At 46.7% G+C, this 19,133-nt stretch overlaps 1 protein-coding gene across 4 annotated transcripts in view; it reads right to left on the reverse strand.

The window, feature by feature from the left end:
- LYN (LYN proto-oncogene, Src family tyrosine kinase) overlaps positions 1–19,133 on the reverse strand; it is a 116,550-nt gene that overhangs the window by 60,873 nt on the left and 36,544 nt on the right. For 3 of the 4 annotated variants that reach the window (XM_088469524.1, XM_088469526.1, XM_088469525.1), the window contains exon 2: positions 11,961–12,094. In XM_088469524.1, the coding sequence (XP_088325650.1) occupies positions 11,961–12,089 (129 nt within the window). In that variant the 5' untranslated portion in view covers positions 12,090–12,094. The remainder of the gene's footprint in view (positions 1–11,960; positions 12,095–19,133) is intronic. The other variant, XM_088469527.1, reaches the window with a different exon arrangement.

A 19,133-nucleotide genomic window follows, 5' to 3' on the forward strand; every position in this document is an offset into this window, starting at 1 on the left:
GTAGCCACCCCTCCCCAAGTAGAGGTCCCCCCAGTATTAGCCACCCCCCTGCCCCGTTGTGCAGATAGGTTTTAAAAAAAAAAATATATATATATATATATATATATAAAAATATATACTTACCTGAATCTCTGCTCCTGCTCCTGGTCACGACGCCGCTCCCGCCCGGGCTGGCGCGCTCAGCATTATGGGACTGACATCATGACGTCAGTCCCATTACCCACTGCAGGAGCCGGACGGAAGTCCGGCTCTTGCAGTGGGTGCTGCAGCAGTCAATGAGAGTCTATCTGACTCTCATTGGCTGCTGTTTAACACACGCATCGCCGCCAGCGCTGGCGGCGATGCGTGTGTTATGCACAGCCTGAGCCCGCCTCCTGGCGCTATTGGGCAAGCGCTCAGGGGGAGGGAACGGGCTCAGGCGTGCAGCACAGGACTGGCGCTGGAAGCCTAGCGCCGGTCCTGTGTAAATGTGTAGCGCTGACCGCACTCATTGCGGTCGGCACTACACTGGCTAACTAGGGCGGGCCGGTACCGTGGCCGGCGGCGCCCCCCCGCGCCGCCGGTCCAACGGCGCCCAGGGCAAGCACCCCGCTCGCCCTGCCCTAGTTACGCCACTGCCGCACCCTGAACCTAACCCCCCCTTAGTTGCGAACGTTAACCCTCCCCCTAGTGCCTAATCCCAATCCTCCCCCAACCCCGCTACTTACCTTACTTAGAGGCTTGACTAACCATTACAGAGTACATGGTCTGGGCCCCTTATATATATATATATATATATATATATATATATATATATATATATATATATATATATATATATATATATATATTAGGGGTGAGCGGGTTCGGATTTGCGAAATCCGAACCCCCCCGAGCCCCCCCGATCCGAGGCCGATCCGAGTCAGGCTCGACTTTTCCCGACTGACTCGGATCGGAAATCGAGGCAAAACGTCATCATCCCGCCTTCCGGGTCTCGCGGGTTTTGGATTCTATATAAGGTACGCGCGTCGGCGCCATTTTCTCACTCAGCTGTGGACAGTGAAGAGGGAGGGTGGGAGTTAGGGCTGGCTGGGCTGTGTAGTGTAGTGTAGTGCAGTGTAGTGTTGTGCTGTGCTGTGCTGTGCTGCGCAGTGCTGCTGTTGTCCATAGGGGCTATGTCCACTACTTCAAAGTCCATAGGGGCTGGCTGGACTGTGTTGTGCAGTCAGTTGTCCAAAGTCCTGTGCAGTGTCCCAGTCCTAAAGGGGTGCTGTAGTGTTGTCCAGGGGGTGCTCTGTCCGTCAGGGGTGCTCCCCCCAAGTGCTAAATTTTTTTTAATTTTTTCTGTGTTTGTGAATTGTGTGCACTGTGGCTGCACGTGCATCAACAAAGGAGCAGCGCCAAGCGTGCGCCTGTGTCCCATAAGTAAAAGGCCGGCTGGCTTGTCCGTTAAAGGGTGCTGTAACCCCCAAAGGGCACTCCAAACAAAATAAAAAAAAATATTTTTTTGTGTTTGTGAATTGTGTGCGCAGTAGCCACACGTGCATCAACAAAGTAGTGCCAAGCGTGCGCCTGTGTCCCATAAATAAAGGGCCACCTGGATTGACCACTAAAGGGTGCTGTAACCCCCAAAGGGCACTCCAAACAAAATAAAAAAATATTTTCTCTGTTTGTGAATTGTGTGGGCTGTAGCTGCACGTGCATCAACAAAGGAGCAGCGCCAAGCGTGCGCCTGTGTCCCATAAGTAAAGGGCCGGCTGGCTCATTTCTTAAAGGGTGGTGTAACCCACAAAGTGCACTAGTCTCCAACAAAAATAAAAATAATATTTTCTGTGTTTGTGTGCGCCTTAGCCGCACGTATATATCAATATAACATAAATGGAGGACCAAACTTTCTCCGATAAAAATAAAATAGGGAAAGATCAAGAACCACTTCCTCCTAGTGCTGAAGCTGCTGCCACTAGTCATGACATAGACGATAACATGCCATCAACGTCGTCTGCCAAGGCCGATGCCCAATGTCATAGTAGAGGGCACATACAATCCCAAATGAGAAAGTTCAGGAAAATGACCTTGAAAAAAACATTTAAATCATCTGAAGAGAAACATAAACTTGCCAATATGCCATTTATGACATGGAGTGGCAAGGAACGGCTAAGATCTTTCCCTATGTACATGACTAGTGGTTCAGCTTCACATGACAATGGAAGCCCTCCTCCCGCTAAAAAAATCAAACGAGTTAAGCTGGCAAAAGCACAGCGAAGAACTGTGCGTTCTAAGAAGATATCACAATTCCCCAAGGAGAGTCCAAGTGTGGTGGCGGTTGCGATGCCTGACCTTCCCAGCACTGGACGGGAAGAGGTGGCTCTTTCCACCATTTGCACGCCCCCTGCAAGTGCTGAAAGGAGCACCCACAGTCCACTTGCTGATATGCAAATTGAAGATGTCACTGTTGAAGTACAACAGGATGAGGATACTGGTGTAGCTGGCGCTGAGGAGGAAGTTGGCGAGGAGGATTCTGATGGTGATGTGGTTTGTTTAAATCAGGCTCCGGGGGAGACAGTTGTTGTCCATGGGATGAAAAAGCCCATCACGGTCATGCCTGGGCAGAAGACCAAACATTCCACCTCTTTGGTCTGGCAATATTTCTATCCAAATCCGGACAACAACTGTCTTGCCATATGTACCATATGTAAAGGTGGAATAAGTAGGGGCAGGGACGTTAACCACCTAGGAACATCCTCCCTTATACGGCACCTGCAGCGCGTTCATAAAAAGTTACTGTCAAGTTCAGAAACTTTGGCTAAGACCGTAAGCAGTCCAGGGACACCTAAATCCCGTTGTCCTGTTGTATCCAAGCGCCTGCAAACCACACCGTCAACTCCCTCCTCGTCAATTTCCTCCTTAGTCAGGATCGGAAGTAGTCCTGCAGGCCATGTCACTGGCATGACTGACTCTCCTATCCGGGATTCCTCCGGAGGATCCTGCATTGCTACGCCTCCTCCTGCCGCTGCTGCTGTTGCTGCTGCTGGGAGTCGTTCATCATCCCAGAGAGGAAGTAGGAACACCACTACTTTTACTAAACAATTGACCCTTCAACAGTCCTTAGCGAGGAGGATGAAGTACGACAGCAGTCATCCTGAAGCAAAACGTATAACTGAGGCCTTGACTGCTATGTTGGTGTTAGACGTGCGTCCGGTATCCGCCATTAGTGCAGTGGGATTTAGACAATTGATGGAGGTAGTGTGTCCCTGGTTCTAAATCCCGTCTAGATTCCACTTCACTAGGCAGGCGATACCGAGACTGTACAGAAACGTCAGAAAAAGTGTCCTCAGTGTTCTGAAAAATGCGGTTGTACCCAATGTCCACTTAACCACGGACATGTGGACAAGTGGAACAGGGCAGACTAAGGACTATATGACTGTGACAGCCACTGGGTAGATGTATCACCTTACGCAGCAACAGCAGCAGCGTCACCAGTAGCAGCATCTCAGAAACGCCAGCTCGTTCCAAGGCAGGCTACGCTGTGTATCACCAGTTTCAGTAAGAGGCACACCACCGACAACCTCTTAGAGAAACAGAGGGAAATCATCGCCCAGTGGCTTACCTCACTTAGACTCTCCTGGGGATTTGTGATATCTGACAACGCCACCAATATTGTGCGGGCATTACATCTGGGCAAATTCCAGCACGTCCCATGTTTTGCTAACACAATAAACTTGGTGGTGCAGAATTTTCTGAAAAGCGACAGGGGCGTGCAGGAGACGCTTTGGGTGGCCCGAAAAAGTTCTGGCCACTTTCGCCGTTCAGCGACTGCGTGCCGAAGACTGGAGCGCCAGCAAACACTCTTGAACCTGCCCCGCCATCACCTGAAGAAAGAGGTTGTGACGCGGTGGAACTCAACCCTCTATATGCTTCAGAGGATGGAGGAGCAGCAAAAGGCCATTCAAGCCTATACATCCACCTATGACATAGGCAAAGGAGGGGGTATGCACCTGACTCAAGCGCAGTGGAGAATGATTTCCGTGTTGTGCAAGGTTCTCCAGCCCTTCGAACTTGCCACACGTGAAGTCAGTTCAGACACTGCCAGCTTGAGTCAGGTCATTCCCCTCATCAGGCTTTTGCAGAAGCAGCTGGAGAAAGTGAAGGAGGAGCTAAGACGGAGCGATTCCGCTCGGCATGTGGGACTTGTGGATGAAGCCCTTCATTCGCTTTGCCAGGATTCCAGGGTGGTCAATCTGTTGAAATCAGACCACTACATTTTGGGCACCGTGCTCGATCCTAGGTTTAAAGCCTATGTGGTGTCTCTCTTTCCGGCCGACACAAGCCTGCAGAGGTGCAAAGACCTGCTGGTGAAAACACTGTCAGCTGAAGCAGAACGTGACACGTCAACAGCTCCTTCTTCATTTTCTCCCGCAACTGGGGCTGCCAGGAAAAAACTTAGGTATCCTAAGCAACCCGCTGGTGGTGATGCAGGGCAGGCAGGACCAAGTTTGGAAATCTGGTCCGGACTGAAGGACCTGGCAACAATTTCTGACATGTCTACTGTCACTACATATGATACTGTCACCATTGACAGAATGGTGGAGGATTACATCGGTGACAGCATCCAAGTAGGCATGTCAGACAGTCCATACCTGTACTGGCAGGAAAAAGAGGCAATTTGGAGGCCCCTGTACAAACTGGCTCTATTTTACCTGAGTTGCCCCCCCTCCAGTGTGTACTCCGAAAGAGTGTTTAGTGCAGCCGGGAACCTTGTCAGCGAAAGGCGTAGGAGGTTGCTTCCACAAAATGTGGAGAAGATGATGTTCATAAAAATGAATTATCAACTCTTCCAGGGAGACCAGCCTCCAGAACGTACAGAGGGACCTGTAGTGGTGGATTCCAGTGGGGACGAGTTAATACTCTGTGAGGATGAGGATGTACACAACACTGAAGAGGGTGAGGAATCGGTGGATGAGGAGGATGAGGACGACATCTTGCCTCCGTAGAGCCAGTTTGTGCAGGGACACATTAATTGCCAGCTTGTTTTGTGGGGGCCCAAACGAACCAATCATTTCAGCCACAGTTGTGTGGCAGACCCTGGCGCTGAAATGATTGGTTTGTTAAAGTGTGCATGTCCTGTTTATACAACATAAGGGTGGGTGGGAGGGCCCAAGGACAATTCCATCTTGCACCTCTTTTTTTTCTTTGCATTATGTACAGTTTGGGGCCTAGTTTTTAAAACTGCCATCCTGTCTGCCACTGCAGTATCACTCCTAGATGGGTCACGTGTTTGTGCCGCCCACTCGTGTCGCTTAGCATAGTCATCCAGCTACCTCGGTGCAACCTTTTGGACATAAAAACACTTTTGTGAGGTGTTCAGAATAGACTGGAAATTAGTGGAAATTAAGGTTATAGAGGTTAATAATAGCATAGGAGCAGAAAAACCAACACATTCTGTGATTTTAGCTGTTTTTATGCTTTTTAAAAAAAAAATACAGATCCAAAACACAAAACCCAGAACCCAAAACACGGAAGGGTGGTTTTGGCAAAACCAATCCAGATCCAAAACACGAAGAAAGATCCAGATCCAAAACACAAAAAGTGGCCGGTGCACACCCCTAATATATATATTCACACAACCACAGGGATGCCGAGAGAGGGGGTGCGGGTACTATTTACCTGGGCTTGCTAGAGAGGCCCGAGTCCGGCGACGCTCTCCCCCTCCCTCCCTCACCCCTCCCACCCACACAGCAGCCCAGCAGGATACAATAAGAAAGAACTAACTTAAAGGTTCTGAAACGTTGATATTATCTACACGAGTTCTGTGTCTTTTGTGAAGTCGTCGTGAGTGCTGCCCATTGCTGCATATATATCCCCTGTGCTTTATTTGCTGCACACATATATAGATTTGTAGTATATTATTGTTAGCGCCGATATCAAAAGTTTTTCTGTTTTGCATGCATTTATGGCATTAATATTGCCATGGTGCTGGTACCATGTATGATATGGGTAAAACCGAGCGCGGGCATATTGAGAGAGAGAGAGAGAGAGAGAGAGATCCAAACATCCGGCACTCAGTCGGCCGCTGCAGCCAATATGACCTTGCTTGGGTGCCTTCCCCGAGTGGGATCCACCACTCAAATACAGGAATCAAAAAAATGAGGTGGCACTCCAAGACTTGTAACTTGTTCAACAACGATGCTTTACTTGCTACGTTTCGGGGTCCAGCGCCCCTTCGTGTGTGTCCTGACGAAGGGGCGCTGGACCCCGAAACGTAGCAAGTAATAAAGCACCGTTGTTGAACAAGTTACAAGTCTTGGAGTGCCACCTCATTTTTTTGATTCATATATATATATATATATATATATATATATATATATTTATTTATTATATAAAAAGTGTAGTAGGATGGCAGCACTCATAGGACTCCAAAGAAGATGTAGAGAAGCTAAAGTTTACTCCAACGTTTCAATCTCTTTTATTTAGTTTGCTGCTTCATGGGCCTATTCATTAACACTAAAATAAAGTTTTTAAGGACATTTTCCTTAATTACTGTTATTTTAGTATTCATGCAGACACTTAACACAGGAGATATCACTGATATCTCCTGGTTAAGTCCGCCTGCGTTAATTTCCACACTCATAGTATGGGGATATGGAAATTAGGCTATTCATCAATTTCCGAAAATTATGTGTTTTCGGAATTTGATGGAGTTACTATCCACCACTGTGAAGTGTAGGTGACACTTAACTGTGTCAGCATGGGCAGGTCCTACTCCGCTCCCTCCTGCGCTCCCTGGTGTCTCCTTTGGCTCTGTCTGCTGTTCAGACACTGTGTTCTCCAGGCAGAACACAGTAAAGTTTAGAAAAAAATAAAAACTTTTTTTTCTAAACTTTACTGTGTTCTGCCTGGAGAACACAGTGTCTGAACAGCAGACAGAGCCGAAGGCGGCTGCAGCGGGCAGGTAAGTTGGGGACAGGGGGGAAGGTGAGTGGAGGGGGGGGCACAGAGAATTACCGCAGCTGTAGGCAGTGCTGCACATGCGCTGCTTTTACGGAAGTAACGGCACATGCGCAGCACTGATTACAGCTGCGGTAAGGTGGAGCAGATAGGGAAAACGATCTATTTCCTGAAAAGCTATCATCACAGAAATGACAGCTTTTCGGAATATATACTTGTGGGGAGGAGGAATGATGAATTCCTCCAGTAATTAGGTAGAACTCCATGCAAGTTCTAAACCTAATTACCTCCATCAATATTTTAGTTATGCTGAATAGGCCCCTCAGTGTTTTTAGACCTTTTTGTCAGATGTTACTATGGTGTAATGAAGTAAAATTACAAGCATTTTATAAGTGTCAAAGGCTTTTATTGACAATTACCTACCCTCCAACATGACCCCTTCAATCAGGTACAAAATGCTCTGCTCCTGGACTTCCTTCTTAATTAATGATTGCAGACACCTGTGTTGAACTAGTTAATAGATGAGACAGGTGTTTCACCACAGGTGACTGCAATCATCAATTAAGTCCAGGAGCAGAGCATTTTGTACAGGATGGAAGGGGTCATGTTGAAGGGTCTGCAATTACATTAAGTTTATGCAAAGAGTCAATATTTGCAGTGTTGACCCTTCTTTTTCAAGACCTCTGCAATTCACCCTGGCATGCTGTCAATCAACTTCTGAGCCACATATTGACTAAAGCTGGCCACACATCTAAAGATTATCTGTCCAACCAGCCAACTAGTTGATTGGTTGGAATGAAAATCTGGTAATGTATGAAAGCAAATGACAATCAGCAATTTGCTCCCAAACGCTGGAAAATGGACCAAAACTGTTGTTTGAACAAATAGTTTAGATCAAACATTTAACCAACTTGTCTGACGACCATTTTCATCTGTTTTCTGGCATTTAGGAGCAAATTGCTGATCATCAGTTACTCCCATACGTTACCAGATTTTCATTCCAACCAATCAACTAGTTGGCTGGTTGGATGTAAGTTGGTCTAGTGTGTGGCCAGCTTAACTGGCTGCCCATTCTTGCCTAATCAATGCTTGGAGTTTGTCACAATTTGTGGGTTTTTGTTTGTCCACCCGCCTCTTAAGGATTGACCACAAGTTCTCAATGGGATTAAGGTGTGGGGAGTTTCCTGGCCATGGACCCAAAATGTTGATGTTTTGTTCCCCGAGCCACTTAGTTATCACTTTTGTCTTATGACAAGGTGCTCCATCATGCTTGAAAGGCATTGTTTGTCACCAAGCTGTTCTTGAATGGTTGGGAGAAGTTGCTCTTGTAGGATGTTTTGGTACCATTCTTTATCCATGGCTGTGTTCTTAGGCAAAATTGTGAGTGAGCCCACTCCCTTGGCTGAGAAGCAACCCCACACATGAATGGTCTCAGGATGCTTTACTGTTGGCATGACACAGGACTGATGGTAGCGCTCACCTTTCCTTCTCCGGACAAACGTTTTTCCAGATGCCCCAAACAATCTGAAAGGGGATTCATCAGAGAACATAACTTTACCACCAGTCCTCAGCAGTCCAATCCCTGTACCTTTTGCAGAATATCAGTCTGTCCCTGATGTTTTTCCTGAAGAGAAGTGGCTTCTTTGCTGCCCTTCTTGACACCAGGCCATCCTCCAAAAGTCTTCGTCCTGTGTCATGCCAACAGTAAAGCATCCTGAGACATTCATGTGTGGGGTTGTGGGAAACTCAGAGACTCAGTCACACACAGATACACAAGTGCCACATATCAAATTATTCAGCAGAGTCTCCTGGTGCGACCTAGTCACATCGCATTTTCAGCAAAAGAGGCTCAAAAAGACATCTGACGCTAGCAGAGTCTCACGGGACCTGGCACGCCGAGAGGGGCTGTTTGGCGCAACTGCAGCAAAGATGTGCGAAGACACATCTGTAGATGGGAATCGGTATGTATGACTGCCGGACCTCAGCCCCCCCCTAACCCTCCCTTGGGGATGCCTAACCTCCCCCCCTAGTGCCTAACCCTAACCTCCCCCCAGGGGTGCCTAAACCTAACCCCTCCTCCCTGCAACCCTAAACCTAACCCTCCCGGGGGGTGCCTAACCCTAACTTCCCCCCGGGGGTGCCTGACCCTAACCCCCCTTCCCCTAGCTTAACCTTCTCAGGCGGGTGTCTAACCCTAAATCCCCCTGGGAGACCCTAAACCTAACCCTCCAACCCCCACCCCCCCGAGGATATCCACTCCCAACGCCCGGCTTACCCACGATCGGTATGCCGAGTGTCTGGATTTTGGCATGGGGCTAATGAAAGGCGTCTGTATTTAGACACCTATCATTAGTCCCATGCCGGGATTTCACTGTCTGGAAGCCGGTGGTCAGCATTTTGACAGCTGGCTTCCTGACTACATACCCTGTAGATGTGCTATATTCTTTTAAACTGATGTTTGTGCTCTGTCTCTTACTTTAGCCAGTCAGCTCGCTGAAGCCTGTGGCTAATATTGGTGAAAATAATATTGTGAGCTGTGAGGTGGTCAAAATTGACTGTAAATGACTGGAAAATTAATGTTATTGAGGTTAATACTGTAGGAACAAAAACAGACCCAAATTACATGATTTTAGCTGTTTTTATCAATTTAAATGAAATCCAAAACCAAAACACTTGAGGGTTTATTTTGCCAAAACCAAAAAAAAGAAGATGATTTAGAAACCAAAAACACAGGGGTCTGCGCTCATCTCTATTTCTTTGATTTGCTCCCATGTCAGAATCAGCCGCGCAATATAATTCCAGTTTCTGGCATAAGCTGTGTTCATTATGTTAAAGCCCACAGGCAACAAGAGGAGGGGACAGGGGTGTGTCGTGACCACCTACTGTACTTTGATTGTCAGGAAGGCAAATCTTGATGTAGTTTGTATAGAAGAAAACAAGCACCCATGTTCTTCCCTGGCCCTGCCCCACTAGGCAACTGACCCTCTAATGGAGCAATAAAATATATTTTGAGCAGACAGTCTGGAACATGACCCCTAGAGGAGGGGGTAGAGCCTCAATCATTCGGGCCCACTAGGCATTTCACTTGTACCCCTGTGGGCCAGTCTGACCCTGGACAAAGCACTAGAGCTTTCAATAGAAATATAGTCATCAGGGAAAAAGAAAATGATATCAGGAAAGGCAATGAGGAAGATAGCGACAGTAAAAAAAAAAAAAAAAAAGACAAAACAAAATGATTGGCATGTACTTTTATTTAAAGGGTATGCAGTCGGGAAGCCGGTGGACGTAATCCCGACGGCCGGCTTCCCGACTGCTTTATCCCGCCTGTCATTTTACCAACGCCGGGAGACGAGCGCCCGGCATCCCGATCGAAGTGATGCCGGGCACTTCTGCGGACAGCCGCGGAGGGGCGGAGGGTTAGCTTTAGGACTCCTGGGGGGGACTTAGGGTTAGGCACCCCCCCGGGAGGTTAGGGTTAGGCTAGGGGAAGGGAGGGTTAGGGTTAGGCACCCCCCCGGGGGACTTAGGTGTAGGCGGCGGGGAAGGGGGGTTAGGTTTAGGCACTTAGTGGGGGGATTAGGGTTAGGCACTGGGGGAAAGGTTAGGGTTAGGCACCCCTAAGGAGGGTTGGGGGGGGGGAGCTTAGGTTAGTAAATACTTACCTGGGGACGATCGGGATTTTCACCCATGTCGGCCAGCTGCTGTCGGGATTTGAACCGCCGGACGCAAGTTCATACCGATTCCATTTATAGAGGTGTATATTGCTCAAATAACTTGAAATGAGTAGCATCAGTACAGTAGGAGGTCTACTCCACTACTTTGTATGGTGGTGAAATAATGCGAAATTTGTCTTTCTAATAATAAACCGAGCAGAGAGTCAAAGATTCAGTAAGTACCCTCAGTTACACCAAAGGCCACAGCTTAGAGGTGTAGCAATACTAGTCACTGTGAGCCTCATTCACAAAGCGCAAAATGGCTCAGGCACAGCGCAATAGCCTCTTTGAGTCGTAAACCTGATTTTACTTGAGTGTGCCTAGATGATGATCTCCTCCAAAACGCAAGGGCTTGGGACGTAAAATGGTGACGATTTGTTAAGTAGTAGATAACATTTTTTTCAGTTATTATCTCAGTGTTTTATATACATATGAATTTCTTAGTCTGGTATTATGCAACCAATTATCACTAAAGAAACAATAGGGAGACAAAACCAAACATCTGTAAGACACCAATCTGTAGAGCCCAGGATGTCCGTCAAAATCAGTGACCTATTGAGCAAATTCAATTAGTGGTAATAGCCATGAACTGTAGGAGAAACTGTTGGAACTCTGGCACCATGTAGCCACCAACCTCGCACATTTCTCCTTCACATCCTATAGAGGTTCACAGGAAAATGTGCATCATAATTCTCGGTAAAGTGCACAGCCACACAACGTGACCCATAGAGTATATACTGTACCATTACAGCCTCAAAAAAAAAAAACTAGATCAAAACCCATTCACAACAAAAACAATAGCGCAATAACCGAAATAAATATAAAAACACACAAGTAAAGCAGCATACCAGATACTCAAATAATTGCAATTTCATAATTTTGGTCTTTACATTATGCAATTCCCAGCAAATTTACTCAGGGTTTCAAAATGTACTTTTTCCTCTATAAATGACTGTTGCATTGCTCTCTAGAGAAAAAATGTACTTCCCCAAAAATAATATAAATAAACTACTTTCATTAGAGTAAGGATTTCACAGTGACAGGCAGCATTTAACTTCCTCATGTTCCTCACCATAAAACTATCGTACAAGTGATAGACTCAACCAATATACAGTTAAGGGGAATTCAATTTAAAGCGATGGCTGTGAAGTGCTTCCAAAACAGACAAAGGCACTTCTCGGACAGTAAAATCACTAACTCCTGAATGTCAAAGCAACAACCGCTGGAGAGTCAGAAATTGCCTGATTTTACTGCACAGAGGAAGAGAAATGTGAGGTGTAAACCATGCTACTAAATGTATTCTCTTCTAATCTATCTACTTACTGGCCTTTGCTGCTTATTGGACGTTGGATCTGGTACATAAATAGTTCGTTCAGTTTTACGTACTGGAGAGTCCTTTTTGTTTCCAATACTCGGTCCATGGCTGTTCGTTTTTGATTTGATACATCCCATATTTTCTGCAGCAAAATAAGAAAATGAATAGTTAGAAGGCTTTAAGAGACCTGCTGTATAAGTCATTATAGCAGATACTAAGTACTGTAATGAAATTGGAGGTACTAACAGGAAATACAAACTGGTCTATAAATGGCACATGGCAATATGGTAGGGGCCAGTTGTCGGAAAATGGTTCAATGAACGCTTCCAATCTTATCAGTGTCAGAGAGATTAGAATACCTAACCATTGTCAAATGATCTATATAAACAAAAGCAGGGGCGTATTTATAATGGGACCCTGCACCCATATTATACTTACAACTCCAGAGTCCGATGTCGTCACCGGTGTCAGCGTTGTAAAAAACACCTGAAAAATGGCAGCCGCGACCTTTTTCCAAGCGTTTTGCGCATGCACAGTATGGAAAACACAGGGAAAATGGCCGCCGCGCATGCGCTGTAGACTCTGAGAACACTTTAGTGTCCAGAGTCTATCAGTGCGGCGCTGATTTCAGTGCGCTGCCAGCCGCCAGACTAAGAGGAGGGGGCCCGGGACGGAAACTGCACACAGGCCCCTTCCTCTCTTGAAACATCCCTGTATATAAGGCCAAAACTGCTGCTCACCTCTATGGGGGAATTCAGGTGTGTTGCATGCCGGAGGCCACTAGATGGCGCCAGACGGAGAAATTGTTGCTCCATTCGGGTGAGCGCAGCTGCCTGCGTTGACATTTCTACTCGCAGTCCCCCAAACTGGCGAGCAGAAATGACGGAAAAATTACCCGTTTGGGCGCTCAAACGGGACTTTTCACGGGCGCGACAATGTCCTTTCATTTTGACGGGCTGTTAACTAGTGATAACATAAGAAGACAAACCTCAGACACTAATTGGTCCATGTAACTCCTGGCTGCTAACAAATAGGAACTTCTGCATAGTGAAAATGGTTGTGCCCCCTTCCGCAAGTTACCATGTCTCACTGCACTTCCATGCTTTTGAATGCATGTACTTGTTTGTTGTGTCTCTCTGTGTGTTATAGATTGCGGGTATCAAAGGGGAAAATGCTGTCACCAGAGGGATAGTTACTCCTTTACAGATCATCTGCTGTTTAACTGGATGCCCACTGTGAATTCCCAGCAACGAACTATCTCCCCTTTGTTTGCTTTCAACATTACCTCACTTGCTACAGTATATTTCCCATATTAATACTAGCGACCCGCCACTGCTTCTCATGGGAGCAATTTAATCTCACCACAGCCCCCTGCATCTCGCCACAGCCCCCTGCCTCTCGCCACAGCCCCCTGCCTCTCGCCACAGTCCCCATGCTTGATGACCCTCCCAATTTTAGCAGGAGGAACCAGATTTTTAATTTAGCCTCCCGCTGCCCTGCAAAGTGTACTTCAACTCCCGCTTTCTGAATATTCGGACTTCGCATGCGCAAGTCTGTAATGCCGAGGGGCGGGGTCTGTGAGGGGGAAGTCATGACGTCACGACGCATGACTTCATGTCACTTAAAGGCCAGTCATTGCGGGGTTGTGGGTAGCAGTGCCCGATCTAGCAAGCAGTGCACGCTTATATTGGCACAGTGTGCTCGACGGCATTGGAGGTGGTGGCAACAGCGGTGCTACACTGATCCACGACGCAGCACCAGGTGTCAGCAGTAGCAGTGGCGGCCTTTTCTCCCTCAGCGGTGGCTTATCAAATCAAATGTAAGGTATTAAAGTGAACTGCATCACAGGCATTAACTGCACTCTGAAAGGACACTCAATGACAGCCATCCATTTCATGTCTGTCAGTGAGTGACCTTTCAGAGAGCAGTTAATGCTTGTGACAGGATATATCAAATTAAGGGAGCTCTCAAAATACAGCTGCCTGTTTGAAAAATATAGAAATCAAGTTTCAATACTTTGTTTAATCAAATATTTAACACATCATCTGGTCATGTGCTGTTATTATAACCATAATATGTCCACAGACAATAGTATCCAATCATTAGTGTTTGTAGTAGGTGCTCAGAGGTGGCAGCATTTCCATACCCTGCATACCTTCAGGACCTGTACTGGCCACACACCCTGCACCCTCTGTAGTTTCACCGCTGGACTTAAACTGGGTACACACTGATAGATATATCACCCGTTCAAACTATATATCTATAGTGCATCACTGGGTATGTACAGCAGATATGTCTGTGAACGACGCTCTGGTCATCTGCTGGTGTGTACAGACGAAATCACTCGCTCCGGCACTTGCATCCAAAAGGGCCGACTGTCGATGTTGATAGACAGCTCGCCCCGTTTTGGAGGCGGGCAGGGGGGGTGGCTGGCCAAACCGAGGCACTCCCGAAGGAACACCTGCCGTTTGGGGGTGGCCTCACTGACATCACAAGTGATGTCAGTGGTGAGTTTCCGGCTCTATTAGAGCCGAAAGCTCACTGGGGCTTGAGGGAACGAGAACCTACCACAAGGGTCTCGTCGCAAGCCCGATGGTCGCCACCATCACCTGGCCGCTCGCAAAAGCTGTGGGTGGTCACCCACAGCTATGCGAGCGGCCAGGAGGCTGGTTTAAAATAAAAAAAAGCAGCCGCCCTGATTCAGAGCGAGCGCTCGCTTTTTGCGAGCGGCTCTGAATCAGGACCTCTGTACAAACAAACAAACAAACAAGCAAACCATGTTGCAATGCAAGGGGTGCAAATACATACCTTTTTTTTTGCATGTGGGGTAAATATACTATAGGCTGCTTTTGCATGTAGCCTACAAATGCTGGACAGCTTTATTTTTAAACTGGAATTAAGATTTCAGTTTGAACACACTCCTTCCAAATCTAAATTTCTTTGCACATTTTAAATCTGCCCCACCTGCAGTGCAGCATGGTTTTACCAAGATGCATGGGCCCTCATTCAGAGCCGTACGCTCTGAGCAGAGCGCCGCCCTCCTAAAAAATGGAGCGTCCTCCTGGACGCTCGTATAGCTGTGGGTCACCACCCACAGCCTATATGAGCGTGCAGTTTGATGGCGGCGATGGTCTTGACCATCGCGACCATCGAAACTACGAGCCGGAGCCTGCGGTTGAGGTTTTCAACCGCAAGCTCCGGAGTGATTTTGGCTCTATCAGAGCCAAAATCACTCCCACTGACATCACTAGTGATGTCAGTGGGCCGGCTTCTGACGGGAGGCGTTCCCATGGGAACGCCCCCGTCAGGGAGGCACGCCCCCGGCACGCCCACCAAAGGGGGCGTGCTGTCAATCAACCGACAGCACGCCCCCTTTGATCAGACACAACGAGCGAAGGACTTTCCTTCGCTCGTCGCGTCTGGCGCATGCGCACGACGGAGCTCCCTCCGTCGTGCGCATGCTCAGTGCAGAACATCGACCCACTTGCGAGCGGACAGCCGCTCGCGAGTGGGTCTGAATCAGGGCCATAGTTACTTGCTCTTTCTTACTCTATTCCCAAATCTGAATCAGGCCCTCTGTCTGCCTCAGACATGATCCTGCTCTAGTCCCTGACTCCCTCCCATCTCTGGCTGCTGCTAAGCAACAGGGCACATTGCTATCTCTGATTGGCTTTCACTTTGCTGTTTCAGCACTATGGGCAGCTACTGTACTTCAACTTGGTGTAAGATTAGATTTCTTTTCTATGACTGCTTCACTAAAATAGTCACTGCTTGGCTCCCTTTTGTCACAGATGAATGGTTCATACACTTTAATCTTCCTTGACCAATGCTGTATTGAATAGTGTAAACCCCATCAAAATCCGTCCAGTGGTTCAAGAGATTAGCCTGAACGAACACACACCCCAGAATCAGGAACTTTATTATATATATATACATATATATATATAGATAGATAGATAGATAGATAGATAGATAGATAGATAGATAGATAGATAGATAGATAGATAGATAGATAGATAGATAGATAGATAGATAGAGAGAGAGAGAGAGAGAGAGAGAGAGAGAAAGAGAGATATTACTAACTGTATCAGGCTGGGCGACTGATCTGATTAATATTTTTTTTTGGTGTGATATTTAAATCATAAGAGCATTCAAACAATTGTTGTAGTTAAACAGTATTTCTACTGGTACTTTTTGATACATGCATGTAATAAAGATTCATTATGGGCGTCTGTATCTCTATAGGTAACAGCATGCCTCCAGAATTTTATGTGCTTTAGTCTTTAATTACAAGTTTGGGATCTAATATACGTACCATACCTAAATATACTATTTTAAACAAACATAATTTTTTATTTTTATATATTTTTTTTAAACCCTTTCCTTTGCACCCTATCCCTGGCATTCTCCTTCCTTCTTAAATAGTAACTACAGAAAAAAAAACAGTTGATGGTCAGATCTGTGTATATGACAAAATCAATGAAGTGCAGCAATAACTATGGATAAAAGGATTTCAGATACAGGGCCTGATTCAGAGCCGGATGCTATTTGCGCTCGCTCGTTCAGAAAAAGGGGGTGGCTATTTAAATTAACCGTTCGCTCTTTGCGGTCTGTTCACGCCTCTATGTCTGAACGAGCGAACAAAACATGCGGACGTAATTTTGAAAAAAACGCCCCCTGGCCGCTCGCATCATACGTCATCTCCCCTATTTATTAGATTAATCGAGTACATCGGACGGCGTATGAACTGCTCGCTATTCTTGTGGTTGGTTTTTCCCTACCGCAATCTTGCGAGCAGTTCTGGCTATATAATAACCCAGTGACGTGGTCGATGACGCTGCTTTATTAATTATGCACACCCTTAAAACGCTCGTTTTGACCTTTAGGCACGCCTGCGTTCTGATCTCCACTCCCCGTTTTCAAGCACCTTCCCCTGTTACCACCCACATACGCCTCCTCCTGTTACTCAAAATAGCAGGCATTCGCTATTTAGCGAGCACACGATTTTCGGCCGCACTGACTGGTTCACGCTAGCGTATTACAATCCGTACGCATGCGCAGATGTTTGAACAACGCTCGGAACGATCGAGCGGCTGCTTACGAGCGGCTCTGAATCAGGCCCACAGGTCCCATATCTGTAATTGTTTATCCAAAACACATTTTCAGCTGATTACTCTGGCATCGGGTGTCACACAGAGAACAATACATACAGATGTGTCCTCATACAGTATTGCCGTAGCCTTTCTCTGCACGCCAGGTCCCAAGTGACTCTGTTTGCCACAAAACAGCTTAACGAGTCTGGACTGATTAATTTAATATGCAACACTTGTACATCTGTGTGCGAATGAGTCTGAATCTGTACATGAAGAGCTACGATACAGTGGCTGCGGCTTTGCTCACGCCATGGTTCATCCGTGACTTATTTATAACTAATGCACGTACGGTTAAAGTCACAGCCTGACGTCTATGGTACAGATTGAGCACTGTGTCATTGCGTCTGCGGTGCAAATAAGGCACACATTTAAAGAAGAAAAAATCACTGTGCTACACCGCTCGACACGGCTCACTCGCGTCCGGCGTCTCACATTGCATGGCGTATGGAGGCTTGGTGTATGAGGACACATCTATAACAGTAAGATAATTATTCCCATGTGCCGTTGCCGGCAAACTCATTTACCGATAGTCGTCCATAGATGTAACAAAAAGGTTATTAAAAAGCAGATAGGTTAGAGAGATAATCACCCACATATAAACATTTCAAAGACTAAACTAAAGTGAAATCATACATAATGCATTGAGGTACAATGCACTATTCAGTGTTATGTACATTTCTTTGACAACATTTTGTTAAAAGATAACTATTAATTAGAATATTGCTATTAAATCCATAATATGACATGCCTAGACTGTTCTTGCTTCTTTAGAAATATAATCATACTTGCCAACTCTCCCTCATTGTCAGGGAGACTCCCTGAAATAGTAACAATCTCCCTGTCTCCCTGAAGAGTCCAGCAATCTCCCCATTATGTAGCTGTTATATTTAAAAAAAACAGATATATACATTAATTTGGGATCATTTGTATCAGTTCCTTGCATTGGTTAGACACAATGGCCCTCATTCAGAGCCGTACGCTCTGAGCAGAGCGCACGCTCTGAATGAGGGCCGGGCTCCATTTTCATGGAGCGTCCTCCTGGACGCTCGTATAGCTGTGGGTCACCACCCACAGGCTATACGAGCGTGCATTGTGATGGTCGCGATGGTCGAGACCATCGCGACCATCGAATTTGCGAGCCGGAGTCTGCGGTTGAGGTTTTCAACCGCAAGCTCCGGAGTGATTTTGGCTCTATCAGAGCCAAAATCACTCCCACTGACATCACTAGTGATGTCAGTGGGCCGGCTTCTGACGGGAGGCGTTCCCGTGGGAACGCCCCCGTCAGGGAGGCACGCCCCCGGCACGCCCACCAAAGGGGGCGTGCTGTCAATCAACATTGACAGCACGCCCCCTTTGATCGGACACAACGAGCGAAGGACTTTCCTTCGCTCGTCGCGTCTGGCGCATGCGCACGACGGAGCTCCCTCCGTCGTGCGCATGCTCAGTCCAGAACATCGACCCACTTGCGAGCGGACAGCCGCTCGCGAGTGGGTCTGAATCAGGCCCAATGATCCCTATGGCTACATGCATTGTCTGAAAAGTATCAGTGTGTTTTTATCAACAAATAGATCTTACTAACTGCTTTTGGGCTCGTTTATATTTGGATGTAAGTCAGGTTTATGACACGCCCCTCAGATGTAGCAGTACTCGCCCACTTTACCACCGCGCTCATAGGTGTTGTTTTCACAATCTCCCTGAAATGCTTTTTCAACATAGGTAAGTATGAGTATAATCCCTTTTCATGTTCTGTGTTCTACTAATGGAAGTATTGAGACATTTACTGACATGTAACATTTACATCAATGTCTTACAATGCCACAAAATACATCCCTTCTGCGTTTCGCGTTCCTGTCAGCAATACGGTAAGGACATTGAAAAATCTTTCACAAATTTCTCCACACCCTATCCTTCTACCAGTCTGTGTGCATGCAAATATTTCATAAGAAAATATTTTCAATTCCCTTTTTGTTTAGCTGGGTAGATAAGGTTGACAGCACTGAAACAGGAAGTTTTGGTCTGTACATGAAC

This window comes from Taudactylus pleione, unplaced genomic scaffold, assembly GCF_031769625.1.
Source record: "Taudactylus pleione unplaced genomic scaffold, aTauple2 ptg000093l, whole genome shotgun sequence".
NCBI classification, from domain to species: Eukaryota; Metazoa; Chordata; class Amphibia; order Anura; family Myobatrachidae; genus Taudactylus; species Taudactylus pleione.